General features: G+C 44.2%; 1 protein-coding gene across 1 annotated transcript; it reads left to right on the forward strand.

Moving 5' to 3' along the window:
- Positions 1-19,859: 19,859 nt before the first annotated feature.
- LOC309569844 (uncharacterized protein) lies at positions 19,860-21,144 on the forward strand (the record flags this gene model as incomplete). Its single annotated transcript, XM_082275842.1, has 2 exons — positions 19,860-20,231; positions 20,632-21,144. The coding sequence occupies 2 exons, from the start codon at positions 19,860-19,862 to the stop codon at positions 21,142-21,144; spliced, it is 885 nt and encodes a 294-aa protein (XP_082131968.1).
- Positions 21,145-21,738: the final 594 nt, after the last annotated feature.

Raw genomic sequence — 21,738 nt, forward strand, 5'->3', positions numbered from 1 at the left:
AGTTCCCCTTTGGTCTGTCAGCCTCGTCGCAAGGTCGCACGGCCTTGCTGAGAGTACCAGAAGACCTCGACCACTTCTGTGCCACCCTGGGCATCCCACCTGTCAATGTCCCCGACTGGTACAGCGAATTCCGCATCTCCCCGATGCACCGGACGACCTCTATGGCTGGTATCCAGATGGCTGACAACTTCGTCCTGGAAAACCGCCGCTCCCACCCGCCTTCTTCACCTCCGGGCAATGGAAGAGATGCACCTCGCAACGGGAGCCCGACGGCCTCACCCGTTCACCGGAGAGCGCGCCACGCTCCATAGACACCTACACTCATCGCCTCTACCTGGTAGCACGGAGACCTTCTTTTGTATTTCGTTTGTCTGCTGGATTTAACTTTATCCCCTGATGTCTTGTCACGATGCCTCACTTACCTCCACGATGTGCTCGCGGTCCCGGACTCCCCTGAACCACCGATCTGACTGTTGCTCCTTCACAGGTGCCTTCCGTGAATGATCCCGTGGGTCCTAAAGACTTTGCATCCTACCTCCCGTAACTGTGAGTTGCCTTTTCCTTGCCTATGGTATCTCCGTGCTGTGAGAACTTCCCGCCCTCATCCCTGGGAGAGTCGGCAACTATGCTTCTTCCCCCCATAAACCTTGGACTCAAGTTCCTCACGACCCCTGCCGGTATGTGCTTTGGACTCCCCTCTCATTTCGCCTTGGTTCTTCCCCCCCTCCCTCTTGCCTTCGCGTATCTCACACGCTATCCCTCCTTGATGCCCGAGACTGTCCGCCAGTGGACCACTTCGGCCCTAGCTCTGGCCCCCGCACCATTGGGATGCTGTTCCCTGGCTCCCCCCCTCTGATCCAGTATGAAACCTCCATGGTTCTCCCCATACACATATGGACATGGACTACATTTGATTTCTATGGGTATTGCTCACAGATATGCTTGGGGAAGAGTAAGGTTTGTTGCATTGTATTTGAAAAGCACTTTATTTTTCCCTTTCGCTTTCCTCCCTCTCTCTCCCCTACCCTTCCCTCCCCCTTATCCTTCCCTCTCCCCTACCCTTCCCTCCCCCCATCCTTCCCTCTCCCCTTCCCCTCTCCCTCCCCTTTCCCCTTTCCCCTTTCCCTCCCCTCTCCCCTTTCCCCTCTCCCTCCCCTCTCCCTCCTCTTCCCCTCCCCTCACCCGCCCCCTCCCGCACTCCCTCTCCCTTCGCTTAACCCTCCCCCCCTCCCCCTCCTACCTTTCCCCGGCTCCTCCGGGATTGTACACAGGTGTTGCCTCTGTTCTGGGCACGATGCCCAATTTAGATATGTGGTGCCCTGCTTTATGTATGGGAGCGGAGCCTCTGAGCTAAATCTATGGTTCCTCCTCCCCTCCATTGATCAGGCCATTACCTATATCGCTGTGCTGCCCACGGGACATTCCTGCCTTACCTTGCCTCCCCTCTGGGCAGTTGCTCACACTCCTGGGGGAGTCTGGGTGCACCTCGAGTACCTGTGCCCCTGGTGCTGTTGCTCATTTATTATAGTCATGGACGCCCGACTCCGCTGACGGCCTGCGCCCCTGGACAAGTACACCTCGGCATTCCTCCAGCTGGTCTACATCCTCTCGGGTGTGCGGGGGCGCCGGCTGGCGGTGGGTTTGTGGCGTCACTGACGGTGAATGTGGTGAACATTGCTCCGCCAGATCACACTATTCCGGGACACGGGCTGTGTGAGGTGTGAGGCACGACAGCCGATGTGAATTGTTACTGTATTACTGCACTGTTGTTCCCCTGTTGCATTAGATCCAGCAAGTTCCTTATCCACATGTTTCTCTGTGCTATATTGACTTATAGTGCTCTCTGGTTCATGCCTGCCTTAACTGTCAGGATAGACATCTCATAAATGAGCATATCTCCGAGCTGCTTTTCCTCTCTCCTACCTATCTTTTCTATTCTTCCTGCCTCTCATCTGACTACAAGACTGACCATCCAAACCCTGACTGATCCTCGGATACCTCACCACCGCACAAATCTCTTTCTACAGACCTACCCGCTACCCTTCAGACTGTCCCTGGCTTACCTCTGGCCCCCCGTCATCTCCCCATTGTCACCCTCGTCCAAGCACCTTTGGTAATCCTCATTCCTCTCTCTGGCTCTCTTACTAGCTCTGTATCCCTGACGTTACCTCAACGCTCTGCTATAGATCATACTTGCTCCTGACCCCCTGCGTTTGCTTTCCCACATTCCCACATACGCCGGGCTCACCTAGAAGCTACTATTGACCCCTGCAGGTCCCTAGAGATCTGGCCACTGTGTTGGTTGTTTCCTTCTACACATGCCAACGGTCGACGTTCCTTAACGGTCGTCCGACTTTCTCCGACTTCCATACCCCCCCCACCCCCCTCTGAGTTCCTCAGCTGGTCTGTTGGTTCTCACGGTAATTTAGTTCCCCTACCAGCCTCCACCCCTTCCTCTCCCTCCCCTCTGCTTGCTGACTCCCGACCCCCCCCCCTTTTTTTTTTCTTTTTCCCCCTCTTGCCTCCCCCATTAGAGTGCGCTAAGATGCCCACACCTGCACCCCAGCCAAGTGACCTCCGCCTCAAGGTTGTCTCCTTAAACGCTCGTGGCTTGAACACGCCCCAAAAACGCTCAAAACTGCTCATGCACATGCACAGACTCAGAGCGGATGTGGTGTTCTTGCAAGAGACGCACTTCCGCTCGGACGCCCTTCCAAGATGTACAAACAAGCACTTCACTCAGGCATTTCACGTTACTTCGGAGACCTCCAAATCTAAGGGAGTCTCTATTCTCATCGCAAAATCGACTCCTATGTCCATTTCTGACTCCCTGGCGGATGCCTAAGGACGTTACCTGTTGCTTCGGGGTACCCTTAAGCATATCCAGATCACCCTTGCGAACGTCTACAGCCCTAACCAGTCCCAGGTTTCGTTTTTTAGATCAGTGATGGGAGAACTGGCGCCCTTCCAACAGGGCACCTTGATTTTTGGGGGCGACTTCAATGTTCCCCTGGAACCACGGCTTGACACCTCCTCAGGCTCCTCATGCTTGCCTTACAAGGCCCTAAAGCAGATTAAGCTGTGTCTCCGAGACCTCCAGCTTCACGACTCCTGGCGGACGCTCCATGCACGTGACAAAGACTACACTTACTTTTCCCCACTCCACGCTAAATACTCGAGGATCGACTATCTTTTCCTTTCGCAATCTGCTCTCACGTCCCTTACTGAGGCCTCTATAGAACCGTCGATACTCTCGGATCATCACCCCATCTCTTTCACTCTGTCCTTCCCGTTGTCCCTATCTAGGGATCGGGTATGAAGCCTTAACTCTTCCTTTGTCAGATCACTGGGTGGAGGCCGATGTGCTGAGAGGGCTTCCCTTGCAGCTCGGTGCGAATCACCCCTGGAAGTGAGACAGGAGGTGACACGACCCAAGTAGCACTGGATGCTTGTGGTGGTGCAGGCGGATGGCTGAGAGGGATATCCGGGTCCCTTCTGAGAAGCTCCATTGAAAGCAAGCAATGCAGTGGTAAATGCCAGGCTGGGGGTCATACACGTGTGGTCAGTCCAAGTAACAGCAAGCCGGGGTCAGTACACAAGCAAACAGGCAGAGACAAGTCCGTGGAGCAGGCCGGGGTCACAACAGGAAACAGGAAGCAGGAAACAGGAAGCTGACGATAATCCAACACTGGATGAGAGGGTGAGCGATCCTTAAGAGGAGGCTGGGTTGGTACGATGTGCGACATGACGCATTGTAGGCTGTACAGCGGCGTACAGGAGTCTCTGACATCCTTGTTGACAGACAAAGCCAGGTCGGCCGCCGTCCGCGAAACTTTAAAGGATTACTTCTCTATCAACGCGACTCCTGATACGTCGACCCTCATCCAATGGGAAGCTCACAAGTGTGTGGTCCGGGGAAAATTTATAGCGCTCTCAGCGGCTCTGAGAAAACAAAGAGAGGCCCTTGTCTCCGATCTGATATCGCGTATTCGCACCTTGGAACTTGCCCATAAACAGTCCCTTGCCCAAGATACCTTAACTGCCCTCACCTCCGCTCGTGAACAACTCACAGAGGAACTTGATAGAAAGACCAGGCGTAGCTTCCTCCTATCACAAAAACTTTTTTATGAACAGGCCAATGAGAGCGGCCGACTCCTTGCTACAGCTCTTCGCCAGAAGAAGGCGAAGACCACAGTCCACTCTCTTCGCTCGTCCTCTGGTTCCCTGGTGTCCAACAACCGGGACATTGCTGCGGAATTTGAAGTTTTCTATAGCAATCTGTACAATCTAGACCCTGCACGCTCCCCCCCCCCCCCCTCTAGCCCCTCCAGATCTCAAGCCATTTCTGACTTCCTTGCGTCTAACATGCCCCAAATAGCTTCCCCTGATTTCCGTTCAGCGCTGGATCTCCCCATCTCCAAACCTGAATGGGACTTGGCTCTTAAACAGATGTAACCTAACAAGAGCCCTGGCCCTGACGGCCTGCCTGTTGCGTATTACAAATCCTTCCCTGACATTCTAGCTGCCCCATTTTTGTCGGCCTTTAATTCTGTCTCGGCGGAAAACCCCATGTCTTCGCGGATGCTCGAGGCCCACATTGTGGTGATCCCGAATGACGGGAAGGACCCGACCTCCCCAGCTAGCTACAGGCCGATTTCACTCATCAATGTGGACGTCAAGCTGTTCGCGAAGATTCTGGCTAATAGGCTGCTCCCTCTCCTACCCAAAGGTATCCACAAGGACCAAGTTGGTTTTGTCCCGGGTCGCGAGGCTTGGGATAACACCATCAAAGCGCTTAACCTGCACCATGTCCTCTCCACCACTAATCAGCAGGGGTTCCTGCTCTTCCTGGATGCTGAGAAGGCATTCGACAGGGTCTCGTGGGAATTCATGGCGGCGACGCTCTCCGTCTGGGGACTAGGCCCCCGGTTTCTTGGATATATTATGGCCATGTACGCTAAACTGCAGGCGCGGGTCCGTGTTAACGACACCCTGTCGAGTGCCTTTCATGTCTCCAATGGGACCAGACAAGGGTGCCCTCTATCACCCCTGATCTTTATCATGACTCTGGAACCCCTTCTTCACAAGATTAGACAAAATGACACAATCCACGGAGTTCACTTCGCTGACGGAACGTACAAGATCGCCGCCTATGCGGACGACCTACTGATGTTTCTCTCCGATCCTATCACTCCTCAAAGTATTCGATGAGTATGCCTCCCTTTCCAGCTTTCGGATTAATTTCTCTAAATCCTTTGCGTTGAATGTTTCCCTGCCCCAATCAGAAGTTGAGCGCTGCCAGGCGAACTTCCGATTCGCGTGGAAATCGGATTCGATCACTTATCTGGGCATTGAAATCCCGTCTAACCTCCAACACTTATTCGAGCGCAACTTCCCCCCGCTCATCGCACAGATATCGAAAGACCTCCGGTCCTGGTCCAAACTTCAGCTGTCCTGGTTTGGCAGGGCAGCTGTTCTAAAGATGAATGTCCTGCCCCGCCTCCTCTATGTCCTCCAAACGGTCCCTATACTGCTCCCTCCATCCTTCTTCAAAACTTAACACCGCATCAGCACTGCCTTTTTGTGGGGGGGGGACAAAAAACCCCGCATCTCCTACAAAGTACTCACAATGCCAAAAACTAGAGGAGGTATTGGTCTTCCTGACCTGCATAACTACTACGCCGCCTGCCACCTTACCAGAATAGTGGACTGGAACATACACATGCTTCAAAAGGACTGGGTTTCTATAGAGAAGGGTTTTACTTCCCTGGACCTACACTCATCACCGTGGCTCCAAGACATACACATCCCCACTACTCTTAAGCTCCACCCCCTTATTGGTCCCTCTCTTAAAGTCTTTTGGTCGGTAAGCGCGTCTCGCTCTATCTCCGCGGTTCCAGGTCCTATGACCCCTGTCCGGTTGAATCCTGATTTCCCGCCTGGCATGCACCGTACTTACCTAACCTCGAATTGGGCTCAGGATCAACTGAGAGTCCACTACCTTTGGGGCAACGATGCACCCCTCTCAATATCCTCCATCTCTGAACAGTCCGGCATGCCCCCCTTACTTCCCTGGTCATATTTGCTCCTCAAGCAGTATCTCAAGTCTATCTTCCGCTTATGCCCCTCCTTGTCATCCACGACTCCGTTCGACTCCCTGTGCCAGCAGGAAGGTCCGGTTCGCAGGCTTCTATCTACCATCCACTCTCTTTTGCTAGACGAGCCTGAACAAAGGAAGATCAAGCGTTGCGAGGATTGGGAAGCGGAGTTGGCAGTTACTTTCACCCCAGAAGACTGGGAACTTATCTATACCAACAATCACAAATGTTCCCTTAATGTCACTACTCAAGAAAGTGGTTACAAACTTGTTAGCCGCTGGTACTACACCCCTTCAAGGCTACATAAGCTTTTCCCCTCCACCTCATAGATCTGCTGGAGGTGCCACACTGAACCTGGTACGCTCCTACACATCTTCTGGACCTGCCCTCGCCTCACCTCCTTTTGGAAGGAAGTTCATAGGATTATAACGCAAGTTACCACGTCAGATATCGCCTTCACTCCTGCCCAATACCTTTTGCACCACTCCCCTACTTCCAGTAGGACTTACTCTAAATCACTAAGAATACTCATGGTGAACGCCGCCAGGCAATGCATCCCGGCACTTTGGAAGACAATGCATGCGCCTACCGTCAAGCAGTGGTTCCAGCGCCTCTCTAAGGTTGCGGAAATGGAGGAGCTCATATCCGTCGCGAGAGATGCTCCTTCCAAGCACCACAAAAAATGGGCGTGTTGGATCCACTACACCTCCACACCTGAATACTCCCAACTCTGTCAGTAAGGGCCCCATATCACTGTACTCGCCAGCCCCTCGGATACGCCGTTCTCTATGCTCATCATTCTTTCCACCCCCCCCCCTTTTTTTTTTCCCCCTCTTCCCCCCATCCTCCGACATTTCCTTCTCCATTCCTCCCTCCCCCCCCCCACCTCCCTTTCCTTCCCTATCTCCCTACCCCTCCTCGTTTCGAGCTGGGAGCTTAGTTGTTACTGGGTGGGCCCGGTCAACTGGCTCCCCCCCTCCTCTGCACGATTTAGTGGCTTATTTGTCATTCCCCCTCCCGGACGACTCCCCTGTTTTGTTCACCCAGGGTATGGGCCTCACCACGGACCTGCCTGACTCGACTGCTATGATCCCCTGATGGCTCGCTTCCTCTTTTATGCCTCTTCCTCTTACCTCTACTTTTACCACCTATTTCTTTACACTTCAGGTCTCTATCTGACTATATATGCCTCACAGAGGGAAGTTGTCCTAGGCTCCCTTGGCTACCAATACCGTTTGTTTTATGCAATTCTGTACTGTTACACATGCCAACTTTTGCTGATTGTATGTTTGTAATTTTGCATTTTTATAACTCAATAAAATATTTGAGGAAGTTGCAGAGTGTTCTCAGAGTTAGTGAGAGTTAGCTGGCGCCAGCTGGCATCAAGGAAGCGCCAACGGGCATTTTCAGGAACAAAGTCCCAAGTGTACATAGTTGAAGCCTAAAGGAGTATCCCACTCATTCCCTTCTCCCATCCCATTTTATCTACAATAAAACAACCAAACAAAGATACCAGAGTGGTTCATGTCTCAGTCCTCACACCCATGGCCGCAGCTCATATGGGCTGGAAAGGTAACCGGTAACAATGGCAGACCCATATCAGGCCACAGGCCTGGAAAACCTGCTACATATATATATATATATATATATATATATATATATATATATATATATATATATATCATCAAAATCAGAAATCTAATTTTCTTATTTAAAGAAAAAAAAATGTAAAAAGATCTAAAACACTGTTTTCCAGATTTTCAGACAGAATTTTAAAGTAATATTATGCCTCCCTATTAAGACTCCCTTGTCTTAGGTGGGTGGTTTGATAGAAGCTCTGTGCCTGCAGTCACTTATGCTGTCATACACTAACAAAATTTTCCTTCAAAAGTTTTAGTCTTAAGAACATTTGTTCGATTTTTTAATCATTAGCGAGTCAAATTGATATTCGTTTTTGACCACATCGACAGGAAAATTCGAAAGAGCAGACAAGAAAATTTTTCTAGATCAAAAAAATGTTGGACAATGTATGTGGTTTTCATTCAGAAATTACATTCATTTTAAAATTGAATGTTCAAAGCAAGTGAAATTTTCAAATGATATTCGTCCATTTATGGAAAGTACAAAGAATTATCGTATGAATTTCAAATGAAAAAAAAAAAACCTCTGCCTTTAGAATCCCTCACTTCCTTCTCCTTCCTAGGACTACAGGTCCCATGAGGTATTGCTCCTCACACATTCACAAGTTCTCAAGCACTTCTTAGGCTCGGTTCACACTAGGGCGACCTGTGAGGCGACCTGTTCGCCTCACAGGTCGCAGCAGGTCGCCTCCCATAGGGAAGCTGCGGACCCGTTCTAATAGGAGCGACACAAGTCGCTCCGACCTAGAAAAAGGGTCCGGAGCTTCTTTGGGGCGACCAGGAGGCGACCGCCATAGACTTCAATGTTATGACGTCCGTGGCGGCCGCTCCGAGGTTGCGGCGCGCTGCTCGCACCGCGACCTCGGAGGTCGCCACCCGAAGTAGCGTCGCGGTAATGTGAACCGGCGCTTACATGTATGGAGGGTTTACTGAGCTTTATGTTTGCTGCACTGTATTTTCTGATATGTAAACAAATAATGCATTCTGTATGCAGGCCAACTAATCAGCTGACCCACTAATTGATTTTGAAAATAATTGACAACTATTTTCATAATCAATTATACAATCGATTATGTTGCTTCAATAAAGTATTCAATATTAACTACCAATACTTGGTGAAGCATTAAAAAAAAAAAGCAAAATGCACCGATCAGGGTGTTGAAGCAGACAATAGTCTGGAATCTGTATCTGATCCGTGATGTTGTATGACATGATGTTATTTATATACTGTATATCTGAAATGTATGTTTTATGTATTTTGAAAGTCTTAACTAAAGAAATAATAAAATATTTGTTTTTTATTAACAGCGAGCCTATTTCACTGGTTTATTGCAGGAACAAGTTTAGAAGCAGTAGGATAGAGCACACACATCACAAGCATCGGTCACCACTTAGCAATACACACTTTGTCACTCACTTGCCTCATGCATTTTACAACAAAACCTACACTCACGCCTCCCAATCTATACAACATGGGCAACAAAAAGGCTTTAGGCCATATGCTGTCCTTATGACTGGGATTAAGAATTTTCAACAGCTCATGCTAATAGTTGGAACTCATAGCCACAGCCACATTTTCTGGCTTATACTTTTACCTAGTAACGCAACCTACACCCTTGTTCCCTCTAGCTAAATCCATATGTACACCAGGAAAACTTGGAAGCTACACTAAAGAGGATAGGAAATGGCCCTAAGATGTGTCCTTGTTGTGCTGCATAGCATATTTAGTGTAAAGGAGACACTCAAGAATCCAGAGCTCTACTTACCACAAAGTAACATCACACTGGTAACATTACATTACATCAGTCCATTTATAAGACTACTCTATTTGATGTCATCTTCATTGGCAATGGTTACAAAAGTAAATAGGTTTCACTTTTTGTAACTGGAAGACACCAAATTGCAATTTTGAACAAGATGCCATATAACCTCAGACGGGCTTTGACCTTATTAAATTAATTAACTGTGTTGTTGTTCCCTCTTGTTCACTTTAGCAGAGAGGTGAGCACATCCTGACATGTATCTTTCCTGCCTGAGGTCAGGGCATTTAGTAGTATCCTGACCAGAACTGTGTCTTTAGAGATCTGATACAACAGCTGCAAAGGCTACTCATTAGAGTAAGCAGTTTTCTCCTAGCAATTTAGCCTTAAAAAATAAAGCAATAATGTGGATCCCCTGGAGAAGGAACCCAAAGTCATTACGTGGATAATTTCCTTATATTTAGGGAAACAATTGAAAGCGTATTCTATTCAATAAAACAAATCTTTAAAAACTGGCTGTACAGTGGCCTTGTACAAAGAAGTCCAAAATGCTACGGCCAGATCCCCACATTTGTAGTGGTTTCACGCACACACGTTAAAAACATGATTTTGTACATTGTTGTCAGAAAACCTATGCATTCTGAAAGGGCTGCCAATGCACCACATATTAAGCTGGCCATACACTGTTGGCATTTTGGCTAATTCAAAATTGGCCAAAATTCTAACAGTGGTTGGCCAGCTTAAAAAATTTTGATTACCTTATCAACTTTTAGCAAAGAGCCAATAATTATTGACCAAATAGAGCCTGCAACCAAGTAGCTGCAGACACTGTTTTGGTATTCTGGTACCACCAGCTGTCGAAATGCAATAGACTTGCAGGGGTTATTTGTCTATCCAAGCTGTTTGTATAGATTTGAGGAATCTGTTCTTTTGTTTCAGCCACAGGATGGAGGAGAGAATGTTATGGTTATCTTTAGGTTTTAACAGTCTTGCACTATTTACTCCGAATGCACCGAACCACAATACAGAGAGGCCACAAAAAATAGAAGAAAGTTAGCACCTCTAAGTACAGTAATAGGAGGCTTTAAAGAGGAAGTAATCCCTCCTCTACAACTTGTACCTATAGGCAAGCCTATATTAAGGCTAACCTATAGGTACTGTAAATATCTCCTAAACATGCACCGTTTAGGAGATATTTACTTTAGCTTTAGTGACATCACTGGTGCATGCGCTCTGAAGGAACGGCCGCTCGTGCCGTTCCTTCAGAGCCCCACGCCGTTACCGTCAGCTCCCGCGCGCATGCGCGGGAGTGACGTCATCGCGGCTACAGCCAATCAGATGGCCGGATGCCGCAAACCCAGAAGAAGGGCGACAGAACATGTTGCCCATGGACAGGTAAGTGGTCGGCACTGCGGGGGCTTCGTTCTTAGGTAAGTATTTCATAATGAGCTAGAATGCGATGCATACTAGCTCATTATGTGTTTTTCTTTCAGGTGTTCGTTTAAAAAAAAGCATAATGTAAAGGTCACTCAATTGGACTTTCATCATCTTTTTAAAACAAGATCTTTTTAAAACAAGATTTTAACTATGACAAATACTGAAAATCTAAAAATTGTCCACCTAACAGAGATTTACTGGTGCAGTTTAATGTAACAAAATAATCAGTAAAAATAATATCTTTATCATTTAATTCCTTTTGGAAGCAGCAGATTATTCGACACATGTGTTTATGCCTAAACACCCTTCGTTCTTGTAGTCTTACAAGAGCCTATTAGAACTTAATAAGTAATCTTGCCCACTCCTGCTTCTGATGAATTGGGTGGCATTCATGGTGTGATCGGGGGATGGGGGTCTAGAAGCAGAAAGAGATGCCCGTGATGGGTTGCACCACCACTGATATGTCAACCTGATAACCCCGTGGAACAATTTAAAAACGTTGCCTAGGCAAAAGAGCAGCTGCATTATGTATATTGTAAGTTTTAACAGCTGACTTATTTCATGCTGTGTGTGTCTATGGACACTTTGCCGGCTTGCTATGGTTGGCAGACACAGCAGAGGAGGTGCTGAGAGCAAAAAAGGGGGACCCCAGAAGATAAAGTTTAGGGCTGCTCTGTGCAATACCATTTTTGTTATTTTAATAAAAAAATGATTCTTTACAACCAGTCTAAATATATTTTTTAGCTGGCCACACAATTTACAGTTTCATTGCACAATCTCCTTTGGAACAATAAATAACTGTGCAATGCAAGGGATTACCTGATTGGATATAAGTTGAATGGGTTATATAGGTAGGTTCTTGCATGCCAAAGTTTTTGGAAATCTAAGAAAGAGTGTGTGACAGATGTAGTGTTAGACCCTGACCACCTTCACCAACTTGTGACAAATGGTTGGTCAAACTCACACCATGCTATCACTGAACCACAAATATGGTAATCTCAGCCTCCCACTGCACAAAGGTTTTCCATCTTGAAGGACGGCAATCTAAGTGCCAGCCAACTAGCAATCATCATTGGGTATAGTTAAAGAAGATCTCCTCCCTAGAAAGAAAAAATGAAAGTCAGCAGCTACAAACACTGTAGCTGATGAAATTTTAATAAAAAGAAACTTCCCTGTCTAGGGGTCCAGCGCTGCCCTCACCTGGGGCGATTCTTCACTGGTTTTTAGGTCCCCGAGACCGGCATATTTACTTAAGGAAGCCTGTGTGACTCCTTTAAGCTTTACAGACAGATTCCCACTGTGCATGTGAAAGCCAATGTGTTTTCCTGCATCCTTCTTGGACCTGTGAAGTGTCTCAGAAGACTGCAGCAAAGGGAGGGGCTGAACATCCAATCCTATCAAACCTAGGTTCCTGTTCTCCCCAAAAAATGAAAATGTGCCAAATGTGGATGAAGAGGATTTAAAGTGGAACTTCCCCTTTACGGTGAAGTTCTGCGTTAGCTACATAATGAAACCCTTATACCCTAAATCAATCGCTGTCACCAGATATTTTTATTTGGAAAATATCATACTTCACACAACAATTAGCGATAACAATTACGTCTTTAAAAAAGTCTGTAACACACACTGTCAACACAGAGAGGTGTACCCAGAGATTTACCATAAAGTATCGCTCTTTAACCACCTCAATACTGGGCACTCTAACCCCCTTCCTTCCCAGAACAATTTTCAGCTTTCGGTACTCTCGCACTTTGAATGACAATTACTCAGTCATGCTACACTGTACCCAAATGAAATTTTTATCATTTTGTTCGCAAAATAGCTTTCTTTTGGTGGTATTTATTCACCACTGGGTTTTTTATTTTTTGCGATATAAGCGAAAAAATAACGAACATTTTGAAAAAAAAAAAAACAATATTTTCTATTTTCTACTAAAAGAAATCCAATAAAATCAAATTTTGTCATAAAATTAGGACAGAATGTATTCTGCTACATGTCTTTGGTAAAAAAAAATCCCAATAAGTGTATGATAATAGGTTTGTGTGAAAGGTATAGAGCCTACAAGCTAGACTATATATAATTGAAAATTGATCAATCCTGATGTACTAACTACCTATCTCATTTCTTGAGGCCCTAAAATGTCAGGACAGTACAAATACCCCCCAAATATGACCCCTTTTTGTAAAGATGACAGTCCAAGGTATTTAGTAAGAGGCATAGTGAGTTTTTTGAAGTTGCAATTTTTTTTGCCCACAATAGTTTGGGTAATGAAAACATATTTTTTTCCTACAAAATTGTCATATTAACAAGTTATTTCTTTCAAATGGCATAGATAAACTTTTTTTTTTTTTAGATTAAACAATTACACCCCAAAATATATTCTGCTGCTTCTCCTGAGAATGGCGATACCACATGTGTAGGACTTTTCACAGCCTGGCCACATATAGAGGCCCAAAATGCAGGGAGCACCGTCAGGTGTTCTAAAGGCATAAATTACACATTTCATTTCCTGAGTACCTATCACATTTTTGAAGGCCCTGGAGCACCAGGACAATGCAATTACCCAAAAAATGACCCCATTTTGGAAAGAAAACACCCCAACGTATATTCTACAGGGCATAATGAGTCTTTTGAACATGTAATTTTTTCCACAAGTTTATGGAAAACGTTGAAAGAAAATGTAAACCTATTTTTTTTTTTACACAAAGTCATTTTATAGAATATTTCTAACACATAGCATGTACATAGAAAAAATGACACCCCAAAATGCATTCTGCTACTCCTCCTGAGTATGGTGATACCACATGTGTGAGACATTTACGTAGCCCGGCCAAATACAGAGGTCCAACATGCAGGGAGCATTGTCAGACGTTCTAGGAGCATAAATTACACATTTCATTTCCTGAGTACCTATCACATTTTTGAAGGCCCTGGATAATTTTTTAGCCACGTAGACAGATGTGTGCAAATGATTCCTGGGACAGATGTGTGACAGATGTTGATCACTGGGATGACAGATGTGGCAGATGTGCACCAGATGTGCACCAGATTACAGATGTGCGCCAGATGTGGCAGATAATGTGTGACAGATGATCATGGAAAAATGTGTCAGATGATCATGGACAGATGTGCCAGATGTTGATCACTGGGATGAAAGATGGGGCAGATTGATCCCGACAGAAGTGGCAGATTGATCAATAGGATGAAAGATGTGGTAAATGTGCGCCGGATGATCACGGACAGAAGTGGCAGATGTGCGCCAGATGTGGCAGATGATCACGGCCAGATGTGCACCAGATGTGGCAGATGTGGGCCAGATGTGCACCATATGATCACAGGCAGATGTGGCCCAGATCAAGGACTGATGTGCGACAGATGTGCGGCAGAGGATCACGGACAGATGTGTCAGATGATGTGCGCCTGGTGTGCACCAGTTAATCAGACAGATGTGGAATATGTTTACTGGGATAGAATATTTTATTGGGACAGATGTGGGACATGTGTGGGACAGATGTGGGACATGTGTGGGACATGTGTGGGACAGGTGTTTTTACTGCAGGACACTGGTGTTTTTACTGCAATCCGATCCACTTCTCCTCTGACAGAGGCTGTCAGTGAGGAGGAGAGCAGATCTTAGCTGGCAGCCAGGGATCAGTTTGTATACAGCACTTTTTCTGCTTTTTTACTCACTGGTTACCCAGATAAGTGAGTAAAAAGCAGTAAAAATGCTGTATACTCACTGATCCCTAGCTGGCAGCTGAGATCTGCTCTCCTTCTCCTCACTAACAGCCTCTGTCAGAGGAGAAGCAAAGCCGATCACCGTTAGAACGGCTTTGTTGACATCACATGACAGCTGTGATTGGACACAGCCGTCATGTGATCAGGAGGGCCAATCAGAGAGCCCTCCTGCCGAGCGGAGATGCTCTGTGTCCTAGGGACACAGACACATCGGGATCGCTGCATGCAGCGGCGCGATCGCCCTCCTTCTGAAGGACGTTCCGGAACGTCCACTCAGAAGGAGGAAGCTCCCACCCGGCCGTATATGTACAGTGGGTGGGAGGTGGTTAAAGAGACAGAGATTCTTTAAGTTCTATATCAGGGCATTAGAGACAATATTAACGATTTTGGAAATATCGTTTAATAAAAAACTATAAAAAAATTGTGCAAACCAAATATTTATAAAGCAAAAAGGGACCATAAGAGACCATATTACAACAGCGAAATATAAAGGGTTTAAGACTGAAAATAGGAGACATGTATTGTAAAATCTTGGATGAGAACCTTGTTCCCTCAGCCAGAACACTGAAGATGAGTCATGGATGGGTCATTCATCATGACAATGGCCCAAAATATACCACCAAGGCAATAAAGGAATGGCTCAAGAAGAAGCACATTAAGGTCATGGAGTGCCTAACCAGTCTTCAAGCCTTAATCCTAAAGAAAATGTATGGAGGGAACTGAAACTTCAAGTTGCCAAGCGACAGCCAAGAAACCTTAAGGATTTAGAGAAGATCTGTAAAGAAGAGTGGACCAAAATCCCTACTGAGATGTGTGCAAACTTGGTCATCAACTACAAGAAACATCTTACCTCTGTGCTTGCCATAATAATATTTATTTTACTCAGTGAACTGCAACTTAATTTATAGCATTTGTTTTATGCGTTTTTCTGGATTTGTGGTTGTTATTCTGTCTCTATCATTTGAAATACACCCATGATAAAAAAGAATAAACCGTTCTTTGCAAGTGGGCAAACTTACAAAATCTGCAGGGGATCAACTAATTATTTTTTCCCCACTGTAAATGCTTTTATGATATCAATTAGCCTGGATAAGACATTTTATTGAATGCAATGTGCTCCCAAGGGGTTTATTTAGCCTGAACACCATGCGTGACAGAACTGAAAGATTTTTTACAATTGTATGATTGGTCAATCCTAATTCCCTCAGGGGAAAGAAATACCCTTCTAGAAGTTTATTGTTAGCACACATATAGATGATAAGCAAACCCTGGCATACTGTAATGTTTTGTGCAGACCTCATATTAAGGCAGCTTTAGCAAATCCCTGTTTATTAGTTATCTGCTAAGTAATGGAATAGTAGAATGATTTCTGCAATTCTGAAGTTCTTTTGAGGTGTCCAGGCCCATAACAAACTGTCTAATCATGGTAAATGACTGTGGAGATTCACTGTTGGGATTATCTCTAGTTCTAAAATGGAGGTCACAGCTGTTCTGTCTCTTAAAAATGTCATGACTGACCTGTGAATCCTGAACAACGTGGCTGCCCTGGCCCTCACACAGCCTTTTTGGGGTGCCCAGTCCATCATCACAGAGGGCACAAATTGTACAATCATATTGTGATGTTTGACCAGCCTTATCCTGGGCATACATGTAACGATACGTAATGGATCAATGCATTTGATTGTTTCATAATTTTTGCTTGAAATTGATTTTTCAATGAAAAAGTTGACCAATTAAATTAGATCAGCTATCTTGAGAAAACTAACCACATTTTCCAGTCAATATTGTTCTCCCATGTTGAACAGATTCTTGAAATATTTGGTTCCTTTTTTCTAAAGGATTGGTAAATCAAACAAACATATGACTACATGTATGGCCAGTAAAGCTATGGACATACACCTTACAAGTTCTTCTTTCTAGTTCCCCAGTCTCCATGTGTGAAGTAAGGCTGGCAGGTAAAGTTACCTTTATTTCAGAGTCTATTCATTAAACCATAGCAGGAGTTAAAAAAGGTTATTTAATGCTGACAGATGAAATTTTAAGATTAACATACATTTGCTTACATTATCTGTACATTTGCCCCCATCCTCCCATTTCCTAACAGGATTTCTGAAGTAGTCTGTAGATTTGTAAATAGATCTCACCAGTCTGTTGAATAAGTAAACTCCCTTGGGTGACATGCTTGTGCTCTTTCTCACTGTGGAACCTGAACCAACAGTTATTAAAAATGAAAATCTGTCTCAGTCCTTCTCTACCTTGTAACATCATCTGGAAAGGAGAGAAGGAGTTGAGAAGAAATTGTTTCAGAGCAAAAATGACAGTTTAACTGCCCTTTATTAAAGGCTTTGGGACTGTCAGCATGTCCTATGTAGCCTGACATACAAGGTATCTCAATGTGATAGTTAGCTCTTCAAAGCACAGCATTACAGTACATTAGTAGAACACTGGCATTTGGTAGTGATAGTGATAGACCTAGTCTTGCTTTATTTTATTTTGTATAGGCCCGAAAGCTGGCAAATGTAGACACAAAAGAGAATGTCTTATTGGCAGTGACTCATCACGTATCTAACGGCTTAGTCCACAAATTTGGTCAGACAAAGTTAAATAGGCACTACTGTGCTGCCTGTCTGGTCTCTTTAGAAAACTCAAGGTGCTGTTGGAATTCTTTGTCATGTACAGTATTTTTTGGTAATTTGTAAAAAAAAATGTATATACAGTAAATAGTAAAACACAGATATAAAGCAACCATTTAGAAACATGTAAAGCTAAAAGATTAAAGTAAAATAAAACTGTCTATTAAAGGTAATAAAAACTCTACACCTTCTAAATGCAGCCAAAATATCTCATTCCTAGATTTTGAAATCACAAAAGATGCCCAACCATTGTAGACTGGAAAGCAAAAGAAAATACGATAATGGAGGCTGAAAAGTGGGTGTTTAAAATCATCTTTATCAAAAAGTTTAGTACGTACAGATCCATTGCTATACCCCCGAAAGCACCAATGACTAGACATCTGATCTTCAGCTACCAAGAGTACCAAAATGTTCTCTTTTTTAAATTTTATTTCCCTATTCTCTATATCCTGCAACATTTTTCCCCATCTACCCTCCCGGTTTTATATATTTATTTTCATGTTTATTCCATAGTTGTTGAAGAGCCATCATAGTTTTCATCAACCACAATTATACCACTGGGAGGTACCACCCAGCAAATAGCACTAAGGTACCACTCAGCAAATGAGACAGCCTCAATTTTCTTTATACTCTTCCCCTACCTTACTGGGATATGTCGAGCAATTCCTAATGGACCTGCTTGTTGGTCGGTTTACTCCATCTGGGATCATTTTATACATTGGTGCCTTTTGCATTCATTTCGGACAATTTTTTACAGGTTTACTTTCAGTACCACCTTTACTTTTTCATTTGATACCGGAATTTGAGCATCTGAACCACCTACTGAATATCTTCCTGCAGACCCCTGCCATAAGGGTTCTTATCCACATCTTTTTTACACAGGCATACCTGTGATTGGACTCAGGAATTCTGCAGACAACACTCACTCTCCCAGCATTGGCTGGGTTCTACACCTTGATCCCCATTTTTGAACCATTTCAGTGCATATACAATATTGTATTGAGGTCTGTGGTTATGCCTTCCAATATATGTACATGTTTTTAAGGTTTTTTTATTTGTAATTGTGTACTGTTCTGTTCTCAGTTCTTTCACCAGGCATAAGTGCCTAAATAAATATTTTGCTAATTTCACCTATACCCAGCTAATTCAGTGGTTTTTGAGGTGCCCATATCTGATCACCCTTGATCTGTGGAAGCTTTGGGGGCAACCTTGTTTCCATCGCATTCACAGATGGTCTCTCCCTTTTTTCAGGAACTGTTAATGTTTCACACGGGTTTCCGTGTTTGTTCACAGCCACAGTACAGTAGACAGTGCATATGTTATCAAGGGCAAGGCTATATGGTCTTAAATTAATATAATAGCTCTTATGGAAGCCTCATCATCCACAGCACCTCCATTGAACCATTATTATTGCAAGTCCTTTGAGAAATTTTTTTGTGTTACTACAGTCGTACACACCGAAAATGACCAGGAGTCAGAGCAATGGCAAATCCAACTAATTCAAAGGTAGCTTTCGCAAACTGGAAGTATAAGCACTACTTTTCCCTCGTTGAGGTGAAAAGCAAGAATGTTTATGTAACGTACAACTTATGCACAGGAAATAAGAGTCTCTTCATGTCGGTGGCAAGTAATTCAAATTTAATGAAGCACCTCACATCGTCTCATGCCACCACAAAACTAGTGGCCAAGAACACAGCTGATAAACAGATATCAAAGGAGGAGATGGAGCCACAACATCAAAGCAACTGAAACTTGATTTTTCACCACCGCAAACTCTTATAACGCAGTCATAATTAAACAAAATCATTTCCCAGATACAGTATATAGTTGAGGAGATGCTGCCGTTGTTGACAGTTGAGTTGGATTCTTTCCGGGCAATCATTGCGAAAATACCTGCGAGACAGGGGGTAGGCCCGCCATGCAAAAATACTTTTTCAAAGTACATAGATGCCGGGTATGCCAGAATGAATGACGACCTCAAATAGATACCGGGTATGCCAGAATGAATGACGACCTCAAAAAGACCTTTGAACATGTAGAATATATTTCCACAAAAGCCGATATTTGGACGGCACATAATAAAAGCTATCTTGGCATAACCGCGCATTGGATAAATCCAAACAGCATGAAGCGAGGGAAAGAAGCCCTGGCATGCAGAAGATTCAAGGGTCGCCATACTCTTGACATTATTGCAATTGAGCTTGACAACATTCACTCATCCTATGGCATATCCCATAAAATTACATCAACTGTCACAGATAATGGCTCAAATTTCATCAGGGCCTTTAAAAGATACTAGCAGCCAGTCGAGAAGGAGGACACTGAGGATGATGAGGAGGAGGTTACTTTTACAAACATTAATGATGTATTGCAAAACTGTGGTGATGATGATGGTGGTGAAATTGTGATCACTTTTTCCCGCCACATCGGAAATGTGCAGCTCACACTTTAAACCTTATTTCATGTTCTGATGTTGACAAGTGGTGACTGTCAAAACCACAAACAAAAGCAATATACAGAAGCGCTACCACAAAATGTACAGGCTTATGGAACATGGCTAGTCATTCAACGGTGGCTGCAGAGACTGTGGATGACATCATTGTAAAGAAGCTGATGGTCCCTTGCAGTACAAGATGGAATTCATTTTATGATGCCCTGGCTCGAATCGGTGAGATTCCTAGGGGTGAGCTGAACAACATCTCGTGCAAGTTTGGGATGACAGCCAACACAGAAAGAGAACCTCAGTTCATCAGGGAGTACTGTACTGTCATAAGGCCACTTACAGTAGCCTTAGACATTCTTCAGGGAGAAGAAAACTGTTTCCATGGTACACTCCTACCCACACTGGAGACATTGATTTTCAAGACCTTGGAACTGAAGAGTGGTCTGCAAATCCTAGTTAACATTCCAGAGGCAGTTGAGACGGTAAGAACTTTTATTTATTTAAATATCTTTAACCAGTCACCCAAGAATTCCATCTTATATCATTTATTTCCCCCCACACTCCAAAGACATGCTGGTAGTGGTAGGTTAATTGGTTCCTGTCTAAATTGGCCCTAGTATGTGTATGTATGAATGTTAAAAGAGGCTTCCTTCTGGGATGACAGCCATGTGGACCAATTTGATGCAGTGTGTGGAGTATGGTCTGAGCACTGACAGGCTGACCCCCCACCCCCTTCAACCTCTGCAGCAATGCTGGCAGCACTCATGTCATACATCTACTTCCCAAAGACAGCCTTTGGATACGCTTAAACTGATGGCACTATATAAGTACCTGAAATAAAATAAATAAAATAATATGTTCTTTGCATTCTTATAATTTCAGGCAATTAAAACAAGATTTGCAGAGGTGCTGGAAAGCGAGGATGCTGTCTTGGCTGCTGTGACCCTGCCCAAGTTCAAACTAGGTTGGCTTTGGACACAGGTCAGGAAGGACAAGGCCAAGGCAAGTCTGCTGGCAGAGTGCCGGAAACTTGTCCTAGACCAAGACCAGCATGCAGATACCAGTACCAGCACATCAACACGCTGCCTTAGCAGAGACTCAACCATAGAGGATGAGTTATTTTCCTTTGGGGAAGAGGATAACACCTCTTCTACCGCTGAAAGTCAAGTCGCAGATTATTTTAAATCAGGAGCACAAGAGATAGACTCTCTAAATGGATTTGCACTGATAAAGAAATTTTCACTCAGATATAATGCAGCCACTCCGTCCAGTGCCCCAGTAGAGAGACTCTTTAGTCTTGGGAAACTTGTCATCACTCCAAAGAGGAATAGGCTCTCTGACCAGAAGTTTGAGAAGCTTCTGTTTTTGAGATACAACCACTGGTTTAATACTTAGGATGGATAGCTTTGATGGATGGGGAGAATGGAAGGATGCTATTGGTGGATGAATGGATTGATGAATGAATGCATGCATGGATGGATGAGTGTTAGAAAGGAGTGTATCGAAAGATTGATGATGAATGAATGTTTAGGAGCTAAAGTTGGATTTATCTGGCAAATAATGATGGTGATTTGAATAGAGGCAGAGGGAACACCAGTGTTTTTTTTTTTTGCATTTATTCATTAAACAATAATAATAAAAATATACACTCTTTGTAGTGCAAATTAAAAATATGTAACATATATGTAAACAGGTAATAACATTTTTAATTACCCGTTTACATATATCAGTTTCATATTTTTTATTTGCACTACAAAGAGTGTATATTTTAATTATTATTGTTTATTTTTGGTACATTGTTTAGTATTAATATTAAATACTTGAATATTAAAATACTTGAAGAAGGCTACAGTATGTCTACCAGATGTGAAGTTGTGAGACGGTTTTATATTTTTATTTTGCACAACAAAGCGTGTATTCATTATTTTTTTTATTTACTTATTTTTGGAAGCATAATTTATTTCAAGACTTGTTTGTTGGCCAGTTGGG

Source organism: Pelophylax lessonae (assembly GCF_965119305.1).
Source record: "Pelophylax lessonae genome assembly, chromosome: 13".
Lineage (NCBI taxonomy): Eukaryota > Metazoa > Chordata > Amphibia > Anura > Ranidae > Pelophylax > Pelophylax lessonae.